The sequence below is a fragment of the Stegastes partitus genome, unplaced genomic scaffold, assembly GCF_000690725.1.
Source record: "Stegastes partitus isolate 25-593 unplaced genomic scaffold, Stegastes_partitus-1.0.2 Scaffold788, whole genome shotgun sequence".
NCBI classification, from domain to species: domain Eukaryota; kingdom Metazoa; phylum Chordata; class Actinopteri; family Pomacentridae; genus Stegastes; species Stegastes partitus.
The window spans coordinates 284,806-310,918 of NW_007578519.1; the positions used below are offsets into that span (position 1 = coordinate 284,806).

General features: G+C 44.8%; 1 protein-coding gene across 3 annotated transcripts in view; it reads left to right on the forward strand.

The window, feature by feature from the left end:
* numbl (NUMB like endocytic adaptor protein) overlaps window positions 1–26,113 on the forward strand; it is a 67,129-nt gene that overhangs the window by 34,383 nt on the left and 6,633 nt on the right. For all 3 annotated transcript variants that reach the window (XM_008292164.1, XM_008292165.1, XM_008292163.1), the window contains exons 2-7: window positions 13,811–13,961; window positions 18,366–18,440; window positions 19,915–19,989; window positions 22,825–22,965; window positions 24,898–25,105; window positions 25,773–26,042. In XM_008292164.1, coding sequence (XP_008290386.1) covers window positions 13,836–13,961; window positions 18,366–18,440; window positions 19,915–19,989; window positions 22,825–22,965; window positions 24,898–25,105; window positions 25,773–26,042 — 895 coding nt within the window. In that variant the 5' untranslated portion in view covers window positions 13,811–13,835. The remainder of the gene's footprint in view (window positions 1–13,810; window positions 13,962–18,365; window positions 18,441–19,914; window positions 19,990–22,824; window positions 22,966–24,897; window positions 25,106–25,772; window positions 26,043–26,113) is intronic.

Genomic DNA, 26,113 nt, shown 5'->3' on the forward strand with positions numbered 1-26,113 from the left:
AATTGAGGAGGCCAGCTGTCATGTGTGCAGCGGGAAGGAGCGAGACACGGGAGTGAGAATACCGCAGGCGACGGAGACCTGTGTGATAAGTGAAATGAGGACAAATGAAGAACAGAACGGCTCAACAGGAGGGCGAAGACGAGAGGAGGGGAGTGAAAGTGAAAGTCAGGTCAGAGGGACTTTGAAGTGGATGGAGGGAAAGAAAGAGGGAGGAAAGTATGTGAGGAAGAAGTCAAGGTGAAGTGGATTTATTGTGGAGAAAATCAGCAAAAGACGGTGATGTTAAACTGAAATCTTACCAGAGTACGGACAAAGTAGGCATGATGAGGCTGGAGAAGAAGAAGAAAGACACACGAGTAGAATAAATGTGAACAGTGCAGTTTAAAATACACACAAAATGTCTTAAAACCAAAGTTGAACTCTGCTTTGTTTGACTGAGCGTTTCTGAAGCAGCCGGCAGAGTCAAACCGGGTCACTTGGCATTCTTCACTGACACCGACGTAAAATCCGCTCAATTCAAGCTCAAGGGTGGAGAAGTCAAGACACTGAGACATTTCAGCTGCAACAGTTGGGAACATTCGAGTAAATTGAGTTTAAGGTCGTGTCTTTGAGTTCACTAAAGTAAACCTGCCAGTTTTAGAGGCTCGAGTGTCACGCTGCCAAGTTCCACATGTGCACGGAGTGTGGAGCGCTGGTGTGAATCGACTCCTGCCTGCCAAGTTATTCTATAATTTCCTTGGTTTGCGACTTTCATGTGTGACCCTTGAGATGAAAGTGTGGCGCACACATTGCCATCATGTCAGAAGTGTGGTGCACATGATAAGCTGGCCCGTGGCTCTGGTCTAGACCGATAGGAGGGAAGACAGAGTGGGAACACAGAGCGACAATATGATACAGGAGCATATCGACTGGACTGCTCCACTTCACGCCTGGCTGCACTCTGTTCAGATTAGCTCCTCTGTGCACACACATACACACACACACACACACACACACACACACACACATACATACACGCGCTGGCATGCAATCATGAACATGCTTTGACACAGATGCATGAAGTACACTCGTACAAGTGCACATACAAGCATGCACGCAGTAACAAAGCCAGCCTGGTCTGTACCCTCTCTGCCTGCTGTTCCAAGGGCAGAGGGGGATTTGGATATTGTTATGTTAATCTGCCTCTCTTTTGTGTCTTGGAACCCATTCAGACTCACATGCTCACGCACACAAGCACGAACACACAGGTATGAGCAGGCATGCACCGACTCTCATGTACAGCGAAGGACAACAAAATGTTTTTCTTAGAAGAAAATAAAGGGAGAGGAAGCAAGTGCTGCACGCACGCCAACACACACACATGCACAGACAATCTTCTGCAGGCTTAACTTGGGTGGGTGGGAATTGAAACAGCAGCAGGAGGGGCAGTGACACAGCATCGTGATAAGCCTGGAGGAAGAGGATAATAGGTGTGGGAGCTGTGGTGTGTGCGTCTGCTGGAGGTGAGGTGACAGTGCATGCGTGTACACATGTCGACACACATGCGTCTCCCGGGCTTCACAGTCGCTCTGCAAAGCTAGCACAATGTCATTTGAAGTTTCCCAGTTAAATCCTATTTGCAGAAAAGACCGGGGAGCAGATAATTTTAATTGCAGGATGTTTTCTCAGACTCCCAGCTTCGCCGGACCGACCTCCTCATTCAGCCGCTGGACCCACGGCATCGATTGTTCCCACACATTTGTTCCTCTGCTGCTGCTGCTGCTGGTGCTTTATCATAGCTGGGACTTAAATTTAGTTTTAGTTTCAGGGGAGATTACATTTTTTTTCCCCCCACCACTGAATTTAACTGATCTAAAGGTTACTACAGCTTTGGCTTGAATAAGTAAAGTGTGAGGAGAGGAAACATGGTGTGTGCACTGTTGCGTGGATGTCTGGGGAACGTGTGCGTTCGTTGTGCTTTTGTGTATGAGCACTTTAAAGTGTGAGATAGATACCAGTAAATCTGGCTGAATCTGAGATCCTGTGCTGCTTCCTGGATCGATCCATCGCACAGTACTGACTGTTAATTTTATTTAAAGCACCTTCTTTAGAGTTTGAAGCTGTCGTTTCATGAGTTTTAATATTTGACTGCAAGGTTGTCATCAGAACTGAACTTTCTCGCTGCATTAGTTGCCTTTGACATCCTATTTATGGATCCTGGTTAGCTCTTTGTGAGGGCAACTAGCAGCACCTCTGTCGCTAGCATCATGTCTCCTGTTTAGTGCAGCTTTTGTGTTTAACCTCAACTCCACTGTTATATTTTTTGCCGTTAACGTTATTAATGATATCAGATTATTGCAGACCGGTCAGGTACGCTCACTCTCAGGTCACGTTTATATGAAGACAACATGAGAATCAAATCCAGTCAACATCCTCCAGAGCTACAGTGCTTTTAGTAAAATACCCACTCTTTGTGTGAACAGTCTTTGTATGGCCACCTTAACATTTAAGACTTCCTCCTTTAGCAGATCTGTGTATCGTTCTCTCCCGGTTGTTAGTGCAACAAATGGCTGATTAGTTGTGAAATTAATCGCCAACTATTGTGAAAATTGATTCATCAGTTTGGGCAATTTTTAAAGAAAAAGGGCAAAAAACCTGTTTTCAGCTTTTTTTTTTAAACTTCTGTAAGACAAATAACCACAAACTATTTGAACTGTGCACAAAACAGGACATCTGAGGACGTCATCTTGGGCTTTGGGAGACACTGACGAACATTATTCATCATTTTCTGACAAAGACCAAACAACTAAACGAATAATTGAAGAAACAGATTAATTGGCAATGAAAATAATCGTTAGTTGCAGCTTGACCAAGTGGGTCGAGCCAGCGAGTCACAGTCAGGGACTTGTTGCGGACCAGTTTCGATAAATGAATGAAGTGCCGCTGAGAGATCAGCAGGTTGAGTCACGTCTTTATCCGTCGGTGTGATCATCGCCGCTTCCTTGTCAGCCTTCATTCACCCTTTGCTGTAATCATTCTCTAGATTCCCAGTCTGCATTACGGCCTGAGTCACAGTTGGACATTCAATCTCATTATGCAAGATGACCACCGACTCATGCGCTCACTCTCTCTTCCACACACACACACACACACACACAGAGACTATAATTATATTAAGGCAGCTTTCAGTAACGCTTCACCCTGCCCAGAAACCCCCTGAAAGATCACGTTGCATTAAAGGGCCGGAGGAAGGACAGCATGTGCTTGTGTGTCCACCGGTCAAACTCAATCTAATTGTCGTCTGTTAAGCATTTTGAGATTGTGACACAAACACACACACACTCGTGCACTCTGTCCTTCCTGCTAATTCATGTCGCTCCGTAGACGCTGATGAGAAATCATAGAGCGCAGCGACAAATGCAGGAAAATCAGTATTACCAACGTGGTGGGTGGGACGGAGCAAATGCCAGTAAAAGACACAATCAGTTATGAGTTAGTTGCTGCCTGAAAATATGGCCAGTGTGTTATAGAAGTTGATGAAGAAATAAATAACACAAAATGTCTCTTTTTTCCTCCACTTCTTAGTGCCTTTGCTTCACTCGTGATAAATTTCTGTCACGTTTGCAGCCTTCTTGCTGAGTCAAATGTGCCGAGAAATGACTTTGCGGTGTCACTTCCTCCATAAAAATCAAAATAAATTAAGTCTCAGTGCCGGTTTGCTGTTGGATATTAAATTATCTGCTGACAATAAAGTCAGACAGCGGTTGTACGTCTTCGATTCTTCTGCTGCTTTTTATTTGTTAGATTTAAAATGCATTAACCCTGCACGGCACAGGTAATGCACTGGGAAGCCTAATTGCATGACACTTCATAAATAACACGTTTTACAGTATAGAAAATCATTAAAGGACACACCGGCGCTCTGTATTACGGGATATTACGAGCAGCGCTGACCTGGACTACAGTGAGGAGCATTGCATAAAAACCACTATGGATTGTGGATTGGTTCTGAATTTCAATGACAGAGAGAGATATATAACACCTAAAGGCTTTTTATAGCCTGGACCTGGTTTATGGAGCAGGCTGAGGCGTGTGTGTGTGTGTGTGTATGTGTGTGTGACAGAGACAATAGTCACAGTGGGTGCCAGGCTGATGGTTTAACACATGGCTCTGCTTCAGCTGCCACTGTGCATCAGTCACTCCTGATCTCCACAGAAGGGGCCTCTCCGCTGATGCTCTACGGTCATCTTTGAATCCCCTCTTTACAGCAAAGTAGGTCCCCTGAGCCACCGACACTGTATGCAGCGCTCCACTCATCTGTATGTGCTGCTTGTTTATGATGCTGCTGCACCCCGGGGCGTTTCTGCTTCATACGGGCTCATAGGAGGCGGCATGTAGAGCACAGTGTGTGCATTTCTGTTCCTACGTCATCGAGGGTCCAGTGTTTCTAGTCATGTGTCCGTAACGTATTTTTATGCCCGTGTTGAAGGTTTCTAATTTTGCAAAAACAGCTTTCATGCTCTCTTGATGTGTTTTTTTGACTTATTTAGGCGGAAACACCTTTAAAGGAAAGTTGGTCCATATTTGCTTGGCAGAGATGTGGTGAAGCATCGATTGAATGATTCCTGGCATTGTGTCGGTTTTCAGCTGTGATATTGACAAACCTCGGCTCACCGACCGCTCTGTCCTGTAACCAGTCTGACTGGTTTGTCTGGCTGTTTGATCGCGATGGTGACCAGCAACTTCCAGAATTGTGTGGTTATACAACTAGTCAAAGTCAAAGTTACTTTATTGTCAGTTCTGCCACACGTGGACACAGACGGAAAAGTGAAATGGCGTTTCTCTCGAACCCTCGTTTAAAAAAAGCACAGTTAAAACTAAAAAATATTTAAGCTAAACATACAAAATGCTACAAAATATACAATTTAGACATATAATACGCTAAAAAATATACATTCTAACCATATAATAAGCTAAAAATATAAGTAAACACAAAGAGAACAGAAGAATCTGCATAAGGCACAGATTAAGCCTTTGGTTTAACTAAAGGTACATTTTAAAAGAAAGGCGGTTTTCTTCCATAAAGTATGATCAAGTCCAAAACGCTTCTACTTTGAAAAACGCTCAAAGTCCTTGTAAGCAGGATGAAAGTGTCGAGATGTCGTTACTGGTGACTCTGACCCAGCAGACTGTGGGTCATGTCCCCTATAGGACCCCCTCTGGTTGTTGATGTGCCCCCTAAAAACTCATCTCTGTGTATCAAAGCAACATGTTTAGAAGATGCTCAGTCCTCCAGGTCGTGGTTATTCACGTAGATTAATCGTAGCAACTGGACTTGCTGGAGTTCCTTGAAGACGTTCCACCTCTCATCCAAGAGGCTTCATAACTGACTAGTTGGGAGTTCCAGACACTGATGAAGCCTCTTGGATGAGAGGTGGAACGTCTTCAAGGAACTCAAGCAGGTCCAGTTGCTACGATTAAACTACGAGAACAACATATTTGAAAGTTTTTTTCCCATGAAAATAATCCCTTCCGACCTTAAAATAACTCCACACTTGATTTTTCTTGAATGTGGAGTCCACGTCTCGCTGTCTGGTTGAGTTAAGGCACTCGAAACGTCATAGTTTGGGTTAAAGTGGATTTGTTTGTGTTGCCGGGGTGACCAGTCCTGCTTCGTCTAATATGTGATGAGTCGGCTGGAAATGAGAGACAGCACAGCGGTAAAATAAATGGCAAAAATATGTTGATTAGAAACTTATTTGTGACAGGACAAAGTATGATTCCTTCAAAATGAAAGTGAAAATGCAGCGTAGTCGTGTTTAAATCAGACAGGGCTCCACGTCCACATGGATTCATCTGTGTTTGGACTTTTATTTGCAAATGTTGAGGCTCAATAAGTCGGGCTACATCCTCAAAATGTTGTCATTTTCAAAATGCACAACTTCTGATACATTTACTTTAAAACTCCTAAAACTGCTGACCCTGTTTCAGTTTTAAATCGTTTCGTCTGGACAGGCAGAGACGGAGCTCTGTGGAAGTGACGCCGCAGACACTCATGTTCGCTCCCTAACAGGGATTTAACTGTAAATGTGTGTCATTCCCTGATTCATCTCACAACGTGAAGGTTCTCTGGAAGAAATAAACACACCAGCGCTGACTACCAGTGGTTATTTCAACATGGATTATGATTAACAGGTGCTGCTGACGTGCTGTTTTTGCTTGAAGGTGTCGCACATTTCAGGAAATCTCTGGTTTTCTTTTCTTTTTCCGTAGTATTTCCTACAACGAAGCAGCAAACCCTTTTTTTTTTTGTACTTACACCAGCAGCTGCATGCCCAGTGTACGCACATTGTTATGTAATGTGCGTTTCCAGGTGCCAGATATTACTTCTGACACTAAAACGCTCGTCCGGACAGCAATCATTAAAATGTGTACATGTGACCTCCTAAATCTGCAGCATTGAAATCTTCCAGCGTACATGCCAAGAAGACAGCAAACAAACACGTTTTACAGCTTGATTTGTGCTTTATATTCCAGCCTCTGCAGCTGTGGTTGCCATGCGGTCTATTTGCTGCGGCTGACTCCAACACAAACCCTATAGATGCATATTTCCAGGAAGCAGCGCTGTGTGTCTGACCGTCTCGTACACATTCACACTCCCACACATAAACCGCTGCAGTGAATAAGGCCATCCTGTCCTGGGTCAGACTTCAGTCTAAACACAAGTGCCCTGGTTTATCTCCGCTACGTCACACTCCTTTATTTTTTAATCACACACATGCACACAGACCACCTGTCGCTTTGTGTGTGTGTGCATGTGAGATGGGAAGAGTTTTGGATGATAGTAAGTGTCAGTGTCCCTATGTGGGTCACTCAGTGTCAGCCGAAGTCTGCAGGGCCCAGAAACTGGGTCACTTTTTACTGTGTGTGTGTGTGTGTGTGTGTGTGTCAGCATAATGCGCCTGTGTCTAATGTTTTTTGATTTAATCCTGTTAACGTGATGTTGTGTATTGTCTCACATCAGCCCAGAGATGAGTAACCGCTGAAGTGACATTTAACTCACAGCCTCAGTGGCTTTACTTCAGCGCACATACTTTTTATTTATTTAAAGCTGGAGCGACTTTCACATATAGCTGAGGTCCGTTACATTTAGGCCTTTACACAACGGTGATCAAACTTCTCAGCGGCAGGTACATCTGTCCGTATTTCACAAAATGCCAAAGTTTTAAATCTGGTTTCTGTGGCGACGCTCCGTTTTACATCAACCAACAATGACTGAATTGAGAAATGGACAGTGACAGCCAGGGAGCATTGCTTTAAAAAGAAATTAAAGCTGCAATATCTGATTGAGGTTTGCAGAAGGAGCACAAACACAACACTGGCATCTCATGAAGCTAAACTTGTTAGCTAAAAAATCCAGTGTTTTTCTGTGTCCACCAATTTCAGAAGTAAACATCTGGGACTTGAGCAGCTGAACATTATCTGTAATGTGTTTCCACAACGGGGTGTTTTCCTGCTGTGGCTGAGAAAGATGCTGATGAGAGTGAACCAAGCTGGAAAACCAAAACAATGAGCTGGAAGATGCTAAAATGCTGCAGGAGCCAATGGGAGCTTTGTGGTTATCGGCTTAATTCTGTGGTTATTAGCTGGAGAATGGAGATGATCCTACATCCAGTATTTTTAAATAAGTTACCATATTTTGTAGCCTCTGCCCTGAACCCTTATTACCCAGTTGACACAATCGGCCACTTTGTCAGGACCTCTTGGTGCCACATTTAGACGCACTGAATACCTTTTTGTGTAATTTGTCATATTAAAAAAGCCATTAAACGCCCAAACGTGAAAAACAGACGCCATGAGTCCGTCGCTAAAGGTGTTGGTGTTGTCACTGGTGCTCCGTTTTCAAGTTCTTCTTGTAACATGTGGTTAATGTTGTAAACCAAACCAGGATCTTTTCCTCAGCTTGATTAAGCTCCTGGACCTTACCTAATAGTTTTAGTGCCTAAACTTCACCCAACAGTGAGAGAAAATGAAACTTAAGTTAAAGAAAAACAAAACCAAATGAAAAAGGAGTGCTCACAGACTTCAGGTGTCGTGGGTTGCAACCCTACACGTGAATCAGTGTTGGATATTGACATGGCTGCCTCCGACTCCACGGTACACCTTCCTGTGGATCTCTGAGACACCAGCTGCTTTGACCAAACATTCTGACTCCCCGGCCGTGAGAGCAGGTCAGACTGCTGGATGTTCTGCGTCCCGACAGGCAACAATAAACGCTTTCTGCTGTACGTAGCTGTGGTCACGCTGACCTTCTGAAGCTTTTCCTTCCACTGTGACTTTAAACTTACTCTGAGTCACACTCAGAACTTTGGCAAAACACATCAGCTTCTCAGTTGTGCAGCCAAAACGGCACAACATGAAATCGAGCGAACGGCGAGCGAGAGACGGACAGAGGTACATTGTGTCCATATAAAGTGGTCGGATCAGTGATGACTAAGCCAAGACAATCCCCTGTTACTGCGCACACACACACACACACACACACACACACACACACACTGCTGGCGTACAACCTCTGGCTGTACGCTGCCTGTTTCTCTGGAGCCTCAGACATATGCTTTACCGTAATACGAGGTGGCAGTGACTCACTCTGTGTGTGTGTGTGTGTGTGTGTGTGTGTGTGTGTGTGTGTGTGTGTGTGTGTGTGTGTGTGTGTGACGACATCCCCCCTTTCTCCCCTTACTCCCCCTCGTCTCCCTCCTCGTACGAGCATCTGGTTGAGAAGGCGTGTGAGGGAGGAGAACGTCCCGTTTTGCCAAAATCTCTGAGCCGCTGTTGAACATCTGGATCAGGGAGGGGCCTCGTGTGTGTGTGAAAGTGAGGCCGAGTGCCAACGATATCAATCAGACGCACATCTGGCGAGCACGAACCACAGCTGGACGCACATGTAGGCCCACCTCAGATTATGTGGTGTGAATACGAAGGTGACACACGGACCAGTACATGACATGTGAAATTTATAATTCTTGTTTATGTACAGGCTAATTAGCTGATATTATGTCGACACACACACACACACACACACACACACACACACACCCGTGTTGTCAGTAAGACCCACCTAACAGTTAAAATACCAACTTAACAAGCTGGAGCAAAATGTACAAAACATTTTTTTTCACCACATTTTATTAGTCTGAACGCGTAGGCGAACTTTTCACACTAGATTCGTCCCTGTGAAACCCATTTCCTCACATTCACATGAGCGGAGCTGCCGACATTTAGCTCCAGGCCCGTTTTCTGCATCCGTCGTTGCATCCTTTGGTCGAGAGCAGAGCGAAGAGGAGGTCTGGAGTGTAAACACCAGTGAAGAAGAAGAATAGGGAGGACCGACCGGGGAAGGAAGCGGCGATGAAGGGAGGTCAGCTCGGGTGAACGAATTTGAATGTCTGCGACATAACATCATATGAGTGTAAGTGGTGCCTCTTGCCATCGCCTCTGCAACAATACATTCCAGATGGCTGCTAACTCAAACACTGGATGGGGGACAACTATGTGTTTTTTGGCACCAGGCGTCTTGTTTGTGTAGACTCCACTGAAGTGCTTATGAGTTTTGGTGTGGGTTTGTGACCAGAGTGGGACTTCATTCGTACCGCTGATTTATAGATGTATTTTGATGCTGTGCGTCCTCGCCTGCCTCCCAGCCCACCCCCCTCTGTCTGCCGTCTCTCTGTCCTCATGCACATGCTTTGTGTTGAGCGGGGTGAGGTCACAGCTATGCAGGGCCTCGTTGCATGCTGCATGCCTGGTAGAGTCTCCACCCTAATGAGTTCTCTCCATCAGGGAGGTTTACTACCAGGTTTTTGTTCATTTCACGCTGTGGTGCTCAGCAGGGAACAACTGTCAGCTTGTTTTCACCTGTACTGTCAGTCTAGTCTGGATGGAATCACAGCTCCACATCCACACGTGGACTTTATTTCTGTATTGTGCCGTAGACACATGCTTTTGATCTCTGTTACTCAGAACCACAAGCGAAAGCAGGTCTTTCCATAGAAGCCTCCACTTTGAACATTTTTACAACACAAGTCTGTATTCTAAAGAAATTAAATGAGGACATTCTGGTGGTTGAGTCAGATGAGAGGGCTGATACTATGCCCACATCTGAGCACATCCTAGCTTAGAGACTTTAGTCCTAGTTTAGCTCAGTATAAAGACTGGAAACAGTTCTAACTCTGAGGTCATTGATTAAACCCCTAAAACTAATCTCTGTGATTAAAAATTGCATATTTACAAGTTTTTCCAGATTAAAACAATCCCTTTCTGCCTTAAAATGGCTTAGATGTAACTCTGGAAGTCCCAGGATCTTCTCTCTACTCGCTGCATCTCGAGCACACCAGCTAACTCACGCGTTAGTGTGGACATGTGCATGGTCGCATGAACACGCAGCAAGTCGTATCACACATGCGCTCTGCTGCCAAAGTGCACGCTACTGGTCTTGTCATGTAGTTTTTGAGCTGCACAGATGTGGATCAACTGGTGTGGGTGGACATTTGTGTATTCGTGCATGCAGAAAGTATCACACTGGTGTTAAAACTCTGCTCGGACAAGGATTCCAGCCGTATGTGATCAAAGGGGAAAGTGATTCGTAGGAAGAATAATGATGCAGAAAGTGGCACGCTGCAGGTTGACTGGACTGTTTCCTTTTGTTTGTTGATCCATGTTTTTGAGGCCGTCGTTAGTACACAGCAGTCGTAAAGTAGAAACACTGGCCATGGTGTTGACTGTATTTGTTTTCTCATGGGATGTCTTTGAGCTCATAAAAACACACCACGCGCTTATTAACAAGGCAAAAGACTTGATTTTCTTCAAAACCCACCTTCCAGGACCTCCATTAATTGACATGTTCGGCTACATCTCATTTGTTTACTCAATACACAAAGAAATATCTAAGATTTTCTGAAATATAAATGGCTTCATGCCTCTGGATATTTCTTGGCATGACACAGTCTCCCTGGACTCTCCCACGCTTGCCTGGCAGCTGCTCAGGGTCAAGAAATCATCCTGCAAGTAATCCCCCGTATGGAGAATTGTCATTTTTACACTTGTATGGGTTTAGCAAACAAGACATAGTGTGCTGCATAGCAAGTGGAGGTGCTGGTAGGTAGATTTTGTTACCCTTGGGCAAAGCCAAATTGGCTCAACCCCCCCAGTTTCTGCTCTTGGTGCTGGTGTACGCAAACTGAATAGATTTCATGTAACTCAATCTGCAGGAGAGCAGATTTCCCAAGATGTTCTGCTTTAATAGCATTTTATATTAATGCTGCTCACACATTCTTCCAGATGTTTACTAATCAATACACAGCTGTAATCTTTAAAAGCTGTATTTTTCACAGTTTACATCAGCTTCAAAGTTAAACAAAAGATGTGTGACTGTTGAGCTTCGACCTGTTATGTTTCCACTGTGGAGGAGCTGATGGATAATTGGGAATGTTATGACACGACTTTCTCACCTCGTTTCTTATTCCTCCACTTGTTTTCTTTCTGTCTTCATTTGTTCCAACATGTGATTGAAGCTGAACACTCTGACCAAACGGCGTCTGCACCATTACATCATTTACATCGTGTTCTAAAAATCCCTCAGTTGTTTCAGATTCTTTGACCACTGAGCATCGCTGAATCAAAAATAGAAGTTCTTTGATTGGACTTGATCTTAATCTCACTGTCAACTTTTAGTACAGAAAGATGTAGAAATTAAAACAGAGAGGCTGTGGATACTTCTAATCGGAGGTAATTGGATTTTGCTGAGCTTGGCGGTTGTGCAGTCTGATGTTTTTATCCTGCGTCGTTGCCGGTTCGTTGCTCTGTCTGTCTGCTGGCCCGTTAAACTGTGTCAAACCGCTCTCACACCTCCCACTCGTTTCCATTTTATTAGAAGCAGATGACTGACGGGTGATGAGCAGGATAATTTGGTGTGTTGCTAATTTTCTCACCTCAGTTCTTCATTCCTTCCATTTCCTGGTGATTTTTTTTGTACCTGTCCCAGTAGCCTCAGATCATTTCTGAGTCTCCCCAGTGGCCTGACATCAGACGCCAGTCCTCTTCGCTCACTCCTCCTCCTCCTCTCCTGCTGTCCCAAACCATATGAGGGCAGTTACAGGGCATCGTGTATTCCCCTACCCAGCACCTCCTTTTCCCCCGTAGCTCTGCCTCCGTCCTCCCTTGTGGGGCGTTATGCACCAGTTTGCTTTTACCCCATCACACACACGCGTTCACACCTGCCACAGCAGTGCTGGTGTCTGCCAGGTGCCAGTCACCTGGCGCTCTGCCCAGAAATGACTGGCACAAGCCCCGACATGTGTGCACGCTGGGCTGCAGAGGGGTTTGTGGGTGTGTGTGTTTCTGTGTGTGTGTGTGTGTGTGCGCCTGCTCTTGGCAGAGGACGCATGCCTCACATGCCAGGAATGAGTAAAGCCACTTGAGCTGTTGCATTTGAATACTGCACATTACACACACGTCTGAATGTGTGTGTGTGGACGTCTAATTGCACACACTTCCGACACACCAGCCTCTGGCACCGTTACCAGCAACATAACAGCGATTATGAGAAATTATGTGTCTGTTTGTGTATAAATGTGCATGTAAACCCCGACCTGTGTGCGGCAGAGCAGACACAAGTTTTCTATCTGTTGGTGTACAGATCTCTGCTGTACTCATGGACATTACATGTCTTCAGTTTAACTTTAGTGTGATTTCACACCCTGTAAAAGCCAGAATGCCGGTTTATGGAGCAACCAGATGGTAAGAAAATGATACAAGCTCAGTCTTTGTTCTGATTAACCAAAGAGATATGGAGGAATAAACACAGAGAGGGACAGAGATGAATGTCCCTCCACAGTTATTGTTTTATTTCGTAACACTTGTCTAGATTTTGCTGTGTTGGCAGGAGTTCTGCTCTGATGTTGTGGATTTAAGAGCTGGAGCTGCACATCTCATCAGATCAGACCTCCGAAATGTTTTCATACAGAGAAAAGGGACTCGTTTGTGCAGAGATCGAGCACAAAGAAAAACAGGAGAGAGGGACGATGAAGTCGGATTTGAAACTTTTTGTTAACAAACAGGCTGATGATGATGCAGTTAATCTGGCGTTGAGGACGTACACGAGCTGAGATTTTTTTATCGTGCTGCTGAGGGAGGGGTTTGATTGTGGAGGAATGAAAACAGTAATTATTATTTTTAAGCAGGTCATGTTTTGATGGCGTCATGTTTCATTATGCGAGGAAATTAGCACCGCTAAACAAGCCAGCAGGCTGAATGGTCTAATTAGAGAGGATTGTTCAGAGATGGATGGAAGTGTGTACACATGTGTGCTCATCAGCATGCGCTCAGCGCTCTGGCTGTTTCTTGGAGAGATGAAAGCGCGTCTCCTGCTTTGTGCTCATTAATGTTCTACCTGTGTGATTTGTTCAGTCTGTGTCTGAATAGAGAATCAATGCAACATCGTGGTGGAAAGTGTTTATGGCACTAATGTACCGACTGCCTTGTTAGGGATGATTACTGCATAATGAGCTCGAGCTCATCAATGAAATCCATCCCTCTTCACTCATAATCCCCGTACAAAGCTCTCAAGTGGTATTTCCTTAAATTACAGTGTGGCGCTGTTGCATTTAAATTGCTTCTAAATGAGCTTTTCTATTAAATTAAGAGCAAGTGAATGCTGTTTTTATTGTTTTGTTGTTGTTTTTGTGTGTCTTACAGGGGACAGTTGATTGTGTTGAATATCAAACAGCACAGATAATGTGTCTAAACCAGTTTTTCCTCTGTGTGTCCACAGTACCAGGGAGCACGTGACCCCGGAGATGAACAAGCTTCGTCAGAGCCTGAGGAGGAAGAAGCCCACCTATGTGCCCGAGGCCAGCAGACCGCACCAGTGGCAGGCTGACGAGGAGGCTGTACGCAAGGGGAAATGCAACTTCGCTGTTCGGGTGAGTGACGACAGGAGCTGTTCCTGTAATGTAAGGCCGCTTCATTTGTTTAGATGAGATCCTTTATGTTGCTGTTTGTGTTTTCAAGAAGCTGCTTTCCCTACTGTTTGTTTTTAAGAGCTAAACTGTGTATTAACTAAATAAATCACAGGACCACACACAAAGGCTAAATCAAAGTTTTCTGGGTGGAGGCTGAGACAACAATATATTTATCATAGCTCAAGTGGGCGCTGTATGAAGAGCCTGAACAATAGCACCAGATTAATCAGCCTTTATCCTTGAACATCTGCATCTGGACAAGGCCGTCTAATGCTCTATTTATACTGTACATGTAGGCCTGTTGCATAACACAACAGCAGCACAACCCTGTTTTAATTTGCATATATTTAAACACTGAAATTCATGCATGTACATTCTTGCGTGTACTGTACAGTAATCGTGTTTATTTTTGCTCTTCTTAAAGGAATAGTGTCATATTGTGTAGCTCATTTATTATTATCATTACCATTTATCATTAAGTTTTCCTTTAACAGCACAGGAAGGCTGATAGATTTCAGAGAATTGAGTGAGCTGTAATGAGAAACACGGACACGTCATGAACATAACAATTCTGTTAATTGCAAATGGACCGATTGTAGCGGAGCCTGATGGACTGTGTCTCATAAACAGTTTGGTATCTTTAATTCACAATATAGTTAAATTATACGTTTTAAAGCTTTGACCTTTGACGTTTATAGCCACGATTAGGTCATCAAAGTACCTATGAGCAGAAGACAGACCCATATTTCAGCTCTGAAGCCAAAAGCCTTCCACGTAATTAATGCAAACAAGGGCATTATTAATGGCCCCATTTGCTGATAACCGGCTCCAGTGTGAGCATGTGCTGTTCGCCCATCTCTGAAGTGATTTGTTGAAGAGACGGTAAGAGACGGAGGGCAGAGAGGGAGGAGTGACAACGAGGTGGGGTTATAGATTACAGAGACCACAGGAAATGACAGGGTGAGGAATGAGGGCACACAGAGGGGACCGAGAGACATGGGGAGATATGAAATGAGAGAGAGAGGGAGAGATATAGGACTCGATAAGAGAGGCGACAGGAAAGACAGGCTGCAGACTGAATGGTGGGACCAGAACAAAAAGAAAAACACGAAGCAGAACGAGAACAAAGAAAGACGGGAGTGAAGGAGAAGGCGGATGAGTGGCCGAGGCGGGCTAATGGAAAACGGTGCTGATGGTAATGGTCCAGGGAGGTAGCAGTGGGATGGGCAGAGAAGTGGAGCGGTGCTAGCGTCGCTTTATGTGTTGTGTTTTTCCTCCCTGCTCCCTTGGCCATCTTTTCTTTTTCACATCTCGGCCTTCTCTCTGTGTTTCGGTTTCTAAATGTATTCATGAGTCATGCACTATTAATGCCTCTCCAGGAGCTGCTGTACTGTACGAGAGGAACCAAAGCTTCGCTTCTTGAGCTCAGTGCTGAAAGAAGAAATGGCTTTTAGAAAAACAGAGCGTTTGGGAGTTAAATGGGCAGTGGGAGGTTTCCCCAGATTGTCTGTTTGTGTTTTTTGCTCGGTATCATCTCTCAACACCTTCACTCCCTCTGGATGTGGAGTGCTGTGGTATAGATGAGTTTTTACAAACTACAGCCTTCTAGAAAACACAAAAATCATTTTTACACATGTATTCGTATGTGGCACTCAGCTTTGCTTTGCCAAAACTTTATAAACACTGCATGTTTCAAGACACCTCGAGCCACCTTGCTGACTAGTTATGATGGCACAGTAGTGATGGCTCGTCTGATATTCCTGCTGTTTACCTGCTGCACAACAGAAACAGTCCTCTGATTCAGGACGTTACTGTGACACTATACTAAAACCTCATATTCTTTCGCTGCAGTATTTTGATGCCTTTTCCTTTCACCTCAGTCTCCACACCCGCCAGCTGCCACCAAAATGCTCTCCTCCATTAGCAATATCCTTTAAACAGTCAGGAACATGTAATATTTGAGTTGTGTCTCCTAAAAAGAGGCACACAGGTAAGGTTTACTGTGACCCAAAAGCACAGAAACACCTTACTTAACATGTGTCCTGTACTGTAATGTGAAGGTACTTGTGAGTATTTCTAGTCTGGCCACTTCTGTAGTCGTGCGTCAAAGCAATTCAGAGAAACATGCTGCACTTTTTATCCCACTAGCCGCTTTATTTGACAGCTTTGGTTCTGTTTTCTTTTTAGATTAATTTTGACATGCAAATGATGTGATGACCTGATGAAACATGATGAACTCTTTGGGGCTAATTCGTGCCTTCTGCTTGATGCAGACTTTGACAGCAGGCAGCAGACACACACGTGGTTCTGTTCATATTTCAATAAGTGCCATGCAGACGGGCTCGTCGGCCCTCATGTCAGACAGAAAAACAGGCAGAGCTTCTTGAAGTTTTCGGAAGATGCAGCTGTTGGTTATAGATTTTTTTGTTGTTTGAGATATTTTCAAGCTCAGAGGACAGATGTTGAACTGGATTTCTAAATAATTTACAGTTTTTGGGGTAAGTTGGTGAAAAGTTTGTACAAATGAAAGCACAGCCTGGCAGCATCTACTTCACTTATGTTTTGAGGCGTGATGACAGAGAACCTCCTCCTGCTTTCTCTCTGCATAACAAACAGTTGTTTTAAGGAGCGTTGTCATTGCAGACGGCCCGTTGCACCGTGTACGGTCGGCACAGTCACAAATTTGCAGACTCGGGTCAATGATGAACTTTGTGATACAGATGCAGAAAGCACGAGTTGACTTTTCAAAAGCTCTGCTTTAAAGGTCAGGGCACAAAAGTTTCTGTGTGGAATAAACATCTCAGATTACATTAAAGACTGGAACATGATTGACTGCAAACATGCAGCAGTGGACAACAAGGACACAGAGTTGTTGTTCTTGTATGTTTTTCTAGTACACTTGGAAGATGCTGGGAGGACTCTGCTCCATACACACAACACAAAGTGTGTCTCCCTCAGAACCACTGCAGCCTTCCAAAACATGCAGAGTCAGCACTCACCTGGACCAAATCCACCAATCAGTGGGCAATCAACCACATGTGCCTGCTGCTACCTAAGACGCAAGACATAAACAAAACACCTGAACGGACGTTATGATCTCAGTGGACGAGCCCCCATTTGTGACGACCTGACTCGAAAAAGGAGAGACACACCAAGTTTCAAAAATTAACGAATTCACTTAAATTATACTGAATTAAAAGCCAAACCAGTCTGGGGTTGTGAGAACACAGAGTCAGTGGTGTATGTGTGTGTGTGTGATGTATGCATGAATTATGTCTGTGCGAGTGTTGTGAATGCAAACATCCTAAACAAAGAAAACTGCCCCATAACCAGACCGCTGTGTTACCTGCAGAGGGAAGCAGAGCGTGATTAGACTGCAGTCAGCCCTTAAGTGACCCAGGAACACACTGGGTGTCACAGGTGCTCCTGATTACATCAAACAGCCACTCACAGAACCAATAGACGAACTAGAACCACCCACAAGACGACCTCTGGGGTCCTCACAATTGGCATCTCTGTGTTCTACACATCACTCCTGCTGAGCCTGTGTGTTACTGTTCTTATAACGTAGTCGCTGCACAGACACACATTTTGGGCTGCATGTGGACATCTGCAGAGAAATCCACAATGATATTTATTTCACACGTACCTCGTTCCGCAGACGTGCTCTGACCAGATCATCGTATGCTAACAGTTAAACGTGCACTTCTCACGCTGACCTGATAATCTCTCCATCGTTCTTTCCAGTGTGTTTTCTACCTCTACATTCCTGTGGATCTAATATTGACATGTCTCTACAATATTCAATTTTGTTTCCCGAGAAAAACAAATGCCACACAGAAAGCTGCCACAGCTGGTTGCGTATTGTTTACAACAGGTGCTTTAGTTGAGAGATCTGCCGTCTTAAAAGTCGCAGCTCTCCTTGAAACTCAGAAAACTCGTCGTCTTCTTTCCTCGTCACATGGCGTCTGACTCCAGCCGAGCTGTGGGAGCTTTAATTGTGTCCCCATGGGCTCCACAGAACGGAGCACTGGAGAGACAACAAAAGGGGATGTGAGGCTATAAATGACTCCAGTCCTCCTCTCACTCTCTCCCCTGTCCTCATTATCAGCACCAACATACGGCGGTAAAATCCAGCATGGCTGCCTGTTAGCTACACGCCTGTCAATTTCATAGCACTTATTGAAATACTGATAGAGACTAATGAGGCTTTGGTCGCTTTTATGTCACTTTGTCACGTTCTTTTGTTTCGACGTAGTTCAGCTCATTCTGCTTTATTGGCGAGGTTAGATGAGGAGCACTGTTAACACAAATGAAACGGAAACAGTGTTTGGTTTCAGCTCCTCTGCCTTCTTGTCTCCGCAGTACCTGGGCTTGGTGGAGGTGGAGGAGTCGAGAGGGATGCACGTATGCGAGGAGGCAGTGAAGAAGCTAAAAGTTGTAAGTATCCCACACGCACACTGTGCTGCAGTGCTGGAGGTAGATGTTGTTGTGTAGAAGCAGTTACAAACACTCACCCCAAGGACCTACAAACTTCGCTGGAGCTCATTACAGACCCACTTTCACACAGCTCATGCACCAGCGGTATCGACCAAAGAGCACACACTCATTCTCTGCAGTTACCTCTAACTTCTTGTTATTTTCTTTTCTTTAGCGCTCTAATCGGCCTCCCCGGTGGGTCTTATTCCACATCTGTCTATCTGCTCATCAGCCTTTCTATCTGTCTAAAATCTGGGCTAACACACACAAACAAACACACCGACACTCGGTCAGTTTGCCCCCCTGGGAGGCTGGACTGGACAGGGAGCGTGTGAACACCGTGACACAGACTGGCCCATGTCAGACACACACACACTCAGAAACTTCACAATCTTCACATCTGTAGCTCTGCAACTGCTTTTCCGTCACATAACTGGAATAAAACCAGGCTATTATGTATGAAATGAAAGCTAGAGTGGTGGCGTTCATGTTTCCAGCACACAATCAGTCTGAATCTTAACCCTGAGAGGGAATGTCACTTCTCACACCTCTCTGGAAATCTCAGGCAGAAATCCTGTTAAAGTGAACTGAATCACAGCCAGTTTAACAGCTGCAGTGTTTCATGCATTAATTCTCCTCTCCGTTTCTTTTCACGTGTTTTACTCTTGACTCTGTCGGCTGCGTCACCTCTGCTTCCTTCCAGCCTCCGTCTGTATCAGCATCTTTCTTTATCAGCCTTCTCTGCAGTCGCTCAAATGGAAAACTTTGCTCCAGAGTTTTTCTTTTGAGTCCCCGCTCCATCTCTTTGTTTAGCTCTCCTCTCCTTCTGCGCTCCTTTTTTTCCCCTCCATCGCTCTCAGATTCTCCACCTCTGTTCTCGCTCCCTCTCTCTTCTTGTCAATGGGATTATGCAAAAATCGGGGCTCCTTATTGCTTCGCTGTGGGTTTCAAAGCCATTTCCTGCAGAGCTCCAGCTTTCTGTTTCCCTGACTCACACACACTCATATGCAGACTCATGTACACACTCACATGCACGCTCCCACACTCACATGGAGTCCGTGATTTTCTTTTTTTTTCTTCTTTTGCCTGTGTATTTTTAGCGCGGCCCATGCTGAGTGTGTTATTAGCGCTGCCTGGTGCCCTCCTCTGGAGAAATGATTCTTAGTGCCAGCTGGCACAGTTTTTACCTCTGCCCGCCTCTCCGCTCTTAACCCTCCACTACCTCATCTGCTAAGGATGTAATCATCGTTTTACGTAACCACGGATAGGAATAAAAGTGGCTTTACATGCTTTCTTACAAGCTTGTTGATCACACTATTTGCTTGGAAAACATCTGGTGCAATGGGCACATGGTTGAAGAACATTTACGATGCAACGTTAACACGTGCCCCAAACGCTTTACATTATTTAGTCCTGCCTGTTTTTGTCTTTCCAGAGTGGCAAAAAGACAGTAAAAGCAGTGTTGTGGGTTTCAGCCGATGGACTCAGGGTGGTGGATGACAAAACTAAGGTAAGAAAACACATTTTTTGCTGTGTGTTGCCTGCGTCTCCTTGTGTCGTCCTCCTCTCTGTCTCCTCCACCTTATCGCTCACTTGGCAACTAGACAAGGAGGACGCATTTGTTTCTGGTAGCTGTACACAACACAGCACACAGGTATTCTATCTGTTTTCAGATGACAGCCAGAGAGCAAAACACCAGCATTAGCAGGTCAGAAGAAGATAAAAATGTTTCTGCGAGCTCTCCGATGCTTTTAGCTTATCACCCCTCCACCACGCACCTGTCTGTGAACCATCTTTCCTTTTTTATATTCTCGTATTCAGTTAAAGCACACAATTTGCATCCATCAAAAACAACTTCTGGTCCAGTTTAACAGCAGAACTGTGCTGTTTCAGGCTCGTTTAGGATTGTACATGTGTGCATTGTGTATCATAGCGGACGTATGTGAGTCAGGGTGGCTTCCTAAAGGTGCTTGGTGGGGGAGGGAAGATCAAGTAAACACAGACACACATGAACTTGAGGAGTGTCTGGCGGTGAGGGAGGCCTCCTGCAGCGAGTGCAGCTCGCTGTGGCTCCATTGAAAGCAGAGCAGAATAAAGAGCAGCACAGAACAGAGCAGAGAGCAAAGCCAACAGAACGGCCTCTTTCTCACTTCCCTTTTTTTTGTTTAGAGGCCACACACATGACCTCACCTCTCCCAGTCTCCCAGTCCCACTCCTCCTCTCTCCCTCCACTTTAAACCCTTTCCTCCTTTCTTCTTTTGAGTCATAAATCACATTTACGTCTGATATGTCTCACTCCTCTGCACCACAGAGCTCCGTTGTTCTCCAGGAGCTGTTAAAAAACTGTTGCATTGTGCGACGTGTTCTTTTAGCACCACAAATATGGACAGTGTAGTTGGTTTTAATTAATCCTGCAGGTGAAATTAATCCAAAGCTGCAGGCCCACCTGTTTATTGCAAAATGAAACTTTGAAGATTTACAGTTTGAGAAGGAACCAATGGACTTGAACTTGTTTTTACGTACCTTATGCCTTGTTTTCTTCTTCTTCCTCTTTTACCATCAAATCTCAAAAGCATTTCTCTTTGGAAATATTTAAATAATTTTAAAGTTTCAGATGACAAGCTGAGCGCAGTAGTAAATGTGTTTGAATGGGGTTTTTATATAAGTGTTTACACAGCGTTATGTGCTTATCAAAGTGTGTCTGTTTGCCTCTAGTCTATTTTAACTCACTGATCTCATCTTCATAGTTCCCAGACACACTTGTGTAATTTTCAGCAAGAAAAAGCCCTTTTACTGTCAACCAGTTATTTGCTATATGCTGTTAAACATACAGAAATAAACAGCCACCAGCTGGTGACACATTTAATATTAAACAGTTAAGCACATGAATAGCCGGATATTCCCCTCAGGAGGTGGTGGAGCCCAAAACAGAGCTAAAAAAGATCAATACTGAACTAAGTTTTGCTGAATGAATGTTGTTTTCCAGTGTGTCTGTACAATAAATAAACCACAGATAAAACACCTTCTCATATGGTGATGATATTCTGTATACAGACATACACAGATGCGTAGTATTTGTCAAAATAGTTGCTGTGTTTACACACTGAACAATAAATTGACTCAGGTTAAATCTAAAATATGCTTACGCACCCAGCAGTTATGATCCTTACCATCGCCTCGCTCCATCTTTCTTTCTCTGCCTCTTCGTCATCTCTTGAACTATGAATCATCTCACACCCACACAGCTATTATTCCCACAGTCTGCCGGTGCACTGTAAACGTGGATGTATGCATGTGCATTACGCTCTGCATGACCTTCGCGACGCACCATCAATAGAAAGAAACAGCGAAGTCTTAATCCATTCAGCGGTTTTTTGTGAGACTTGTCTGCACAGATGACACAGCCTGAGTCACATTCTGCCGGACTGTGTTCGTTCTTTCAGTGATGTAAGGACTCAGTCTGAGTCATCCCACCCTCAGCGCCACACGGGTCACCAGAAGAATTCCTCAGAAGAGCAGAAAGAATTATAAATCTTAATAAAACACATTTATACATACGGTATTGCGTGTTTACCGTAACGCAGAGATGAAGAGAGACGCACACACTGGCCTCCTTTCACCTCGGTACCAGCATCCCCCTTCATTCGCTAATTGGCCCTCGCTGAATGGACTGTTATTCTTCCACCTCTTTCTCTTCACATCCCTCCTTCCTTTCTCCTCCTTTCCCGTCCTTCCTCCCTCCTCATCCTCCCCTCTCTTTGTTTCCCGAGACACTGAAAGACAGGAAGGAAATGTGTGGATGAGTGTGTGAACCCTCTCTCTTTCTTCTCTTGTTTTCCGTCCCATTCTGGTTTTCGGTGAGTCAAAGAGGTGAGCCCAGGGCCCCTTAATGTACACAGAGAAGGACAGGGGCCCCTCTTAGTCCTTCTATGGCCACTATAGACGCTGAGACCGGCTGAATAACCCTTTTATAGAAGGAAGAGCAAGTAGTGGAAACATCCCCGAGATTAAATGTGGGCTCAGTGTCATTAGCCTGTAGTCACTTTCTTTTCTGTCATCGGTGGATGTGTAAATCGGCTGGCGTGGGCTGTGGGGGGGATCATGGGGTTAAGTGGGGTTGAAAGCAGTGTGTCAAGCACCGCACCGGTCTGTCAGCTACCCTGCCCAGTATTGCGGTGATATTTCCTGTTTGTCATCTGTTAGGCTGCAGTTAGAGACACGAAACCGTGTCAGATGTGATTTGATGCGATTTACCTGCTGGAACAATTCGATTGGCTGGATTTCACTGTGAGAGCTGTCGAGTCTGGTTCTCCCTGATTCATTTCCTCTGTCTGCCCCCCCTCAGGACCTCATTGTGGACCAGACCATAGAGAAGGTTTCCTTCTGCGCTCCTGATCGTAACTATGACAAGGCCTTCTCCTACATCTGCAGAGACGGGACGACCAGACGGTGGATGTGCCACTGCTTCATGGCTCTGAAAGACTCGGTGAGAGGACGGTTCACCTTCAGCGTGCCCTTCACTATCGATATGGCAAACTCCTGACGTCACGTCTGGGCTGGTTCCACTAGCTTCTGTAAATGATTGCAAAAAAAAAAAAGTCTTTAATCCTCTGAACTCCAAACAGCTTCTATTTTTGCTCCTGTTCAGAGAACTCAGAAAGCTCCTCTGTGACGCAGTTCTAATGACAAAAGTATAAAAAAGAAGAAACCAAAGCTGAATTTTTTTTTAGATGTGAAAAAAACCCCCAAAAAACCTACTTTGGCTCAAATGGAGCACCTCGTCCTCAGGAACGTTAGAAAGCTGAACAACTCTTTTTGCTTTTACAGTTTCTGGTCGTGATAATTGATGTAATTTTTTCAAAGACAGCGTGCCTTCACGTCTTCCAGCAGGTTTCGGGGTTAGGATGACGGTTAATTGGCCCCTTTGAGAAGCTTCGTGTATTTCTGAGGCGTACTTTACATATTTCAAATTACACCGGCACTCACAGCACTTACTATTAAACGTGAAAACCTTCATAAATTTTAAATTAAGCTACAAATAATTAATTAGCATATTAATAACTACCGCTCTCTAAATGCAGCAGCACAGTAGCATGTGTACTCGTGCCGTATTTAGCTGTGATCTCTGCTGTCTGAAACGCCTACAGCAGCCGGATGTTTGTACCTGCTGTGGGCAAGGGATTGTGGGAAATGGTGTTTTTTTTTTAAATGCCTGCTAAAATCACTGAATCAACAATCATATTAGATGTTTTTTAAAACAACTGTTGTTATCTAGACTAATCAAGCTGAACCACACAACGCACTTTTGAGTAAGATTATGTTCCAAGTCTTGATTTTATGTTATTTAAATGTCAGTGGGGCTTTTCACTGAGGTCGTAATAATCACTTCACTTCAATGCTGCATTAAAGTTTTACTCATTTATGTGAATTTTGCGCTAATTTTTCAATCCAGTGAATCAATCATGAGTCAAGTTTATATTTTTATCTGTTTTCTTGGTTTCATTTCTTAGACTAAACAGTTAATTAGTGAATAGAGGTAAAGAGAAAAACTAATAATAAAACAGTAATTAACTTTATTTTAAATGATGAACTTACGCTAACGTGCACTGCAGTCCGTCAAGCATGGATTTATGTGGACACACCGACTATTTCTGTGGCACTAATGTCTGCAAGTGCAGCTGCGGTAGCCAAATAAATCAATACGCTGCATTTTTTATGACAATTTTCCTGAGCTGTTGCTAGAACAGCCGACTCCAAACTTGTGTTTTTCATGTGAATCGCTGCAGAGACGCCGTGGGTCCGGCTGTGCTGGACTACCATTTCACTGACCTTGGAACGAGAGGGTTGAAATGTAAAGAAGCGGTGCTGTCATGGTGTGTTGTGGTTTCAGCCCAACGGTAGATTCATCAGCTTAGACTCTGAGTTGGATTATTAATGTGGACAGAAGAGAACGCAGCACAGACCTGCAGGATTAGGAGAGAGGATTAGACAGAAGCCTGTGGAGTTACGTACGCGCCCATCTCTGTCTGTCTCTATTTCCACTACACACTCCATATATCTCTATCTGCTCATCTTAAACTGAACAGACTCCCCTATAGCTGTCACGGCTGCTTTGTAAAGAAGAGAAGCAGGCAGACAGAGTACTGGGGATTTAGTGGGAAAGAAGACGGATTAATTGCACAACTTAGGTTGGAATTAGTTGCATTCAGAGCCAGAGGCCTGAACTCACGCTGACGTTTGACAACATGAACTAATTGAGGTTAATAATTGCACCCTGAGCCTGCTAAGCTGTACTTACACAAATGTATGAATGTGGTTTGAATGTTGTCACTGAACAAATGACAGCCGTGTGTGATCAATTCTGATCCTCCAGGTTGAGGGAAGGTTTGTTTTAAACGCCTTTTGTTTCCTGCTGCAGGGGGAGAGGCTGAGCCATGCAGTCGGCTGTGCCTTCGCCGCCTGTCTGGAGAGGAAGCAGCGCCGGGAGAAGGAGTGCGGCGTGACGGCTTCCTTTGACGCCAGCCGCACTTCGTTCGTGCGTGAAGGCTCCTTCCGCGGAAACTCGTCCTGCAGCCAGCAGGGCAGCAGCAGCGAGCGAGATGACAAGCTGCAGGAGAAGAAGAAAGGTAGGAGGGCGCACACAGTGATTATTGCTCATAAAGGGGGAAACGAGACTTGACCCGCAAAATGTTAAATGTCAGGCACATGCAGAGCAAACTGCACTGTCAGTGTCGTATATAGACGGGTTACACTGGATTTGTGTCCAGATCAGAAATATGAATCAGTTCTTCAGTTAGTGTTAGTTTAAAACGGCACATAACACCAGACATATCTTTGCATTAACACAACTAAACTGTGCACAACTTCCAGGCTGAGGACGATAAAGAGTGTTTTCATTCAGGGCTGTCTGTCTTTATTCTTATTTACCTCAGTGATTAGATCAGTTCGTGCCACTACAGCAAATATTATTGCACTTAAGCAGCAAAACTGAAAAAGGCTCCATAATAATCCACTTTGATAAAAAACAGTCCTTGGAAACAATGTTAGCTGAAAATAAAAATGCATCAACAATTCTGATGGTGCTGAATGGCTTCTGAGCCGACCCGATGAGATCACTGACGGTGTGGGACGCTACAGCTGTTTATTAAAGTCAGAGAAAAAAGGCAGACGTCCTACATTTGCTTGTTCAAGGCAACACACAGTCTGAAAGCAGATTCCTGGGATCGTGTGTGAGCACAGATTTATACATCGTGCTGGAGGAACTATGTCCTGATCGACCTTTTGTTCTTCCAGATCAGCCCTCAGTCATCCCAGCCCTCCCACCTGGCACCGCCTCCCCACCCCAAGGTGCGGCGTCCCCCATGGATCGCCCAGAACCAGGCGGGCCCCACGCCATCCCTCGCCGCCACGCGCCCATCGAGCAGCTGGTTCGTCAGGGCTCATTTCGGGGATTTCCGGCGCTCAGCCAGAAGAACTCTCCCTTCAAGAGGCAGCTGTCACTCCGCCTCAACGACCTGCCGTCCACGCTGCAACGCAAGACCGACTTCCAGGCCGACAACCCCGGTGAGTTGAGAGGCTTTTGAAGTTTGACCCACAAATGGCGGCAGAATGAGGACACCTGCTGACCTCCTGAC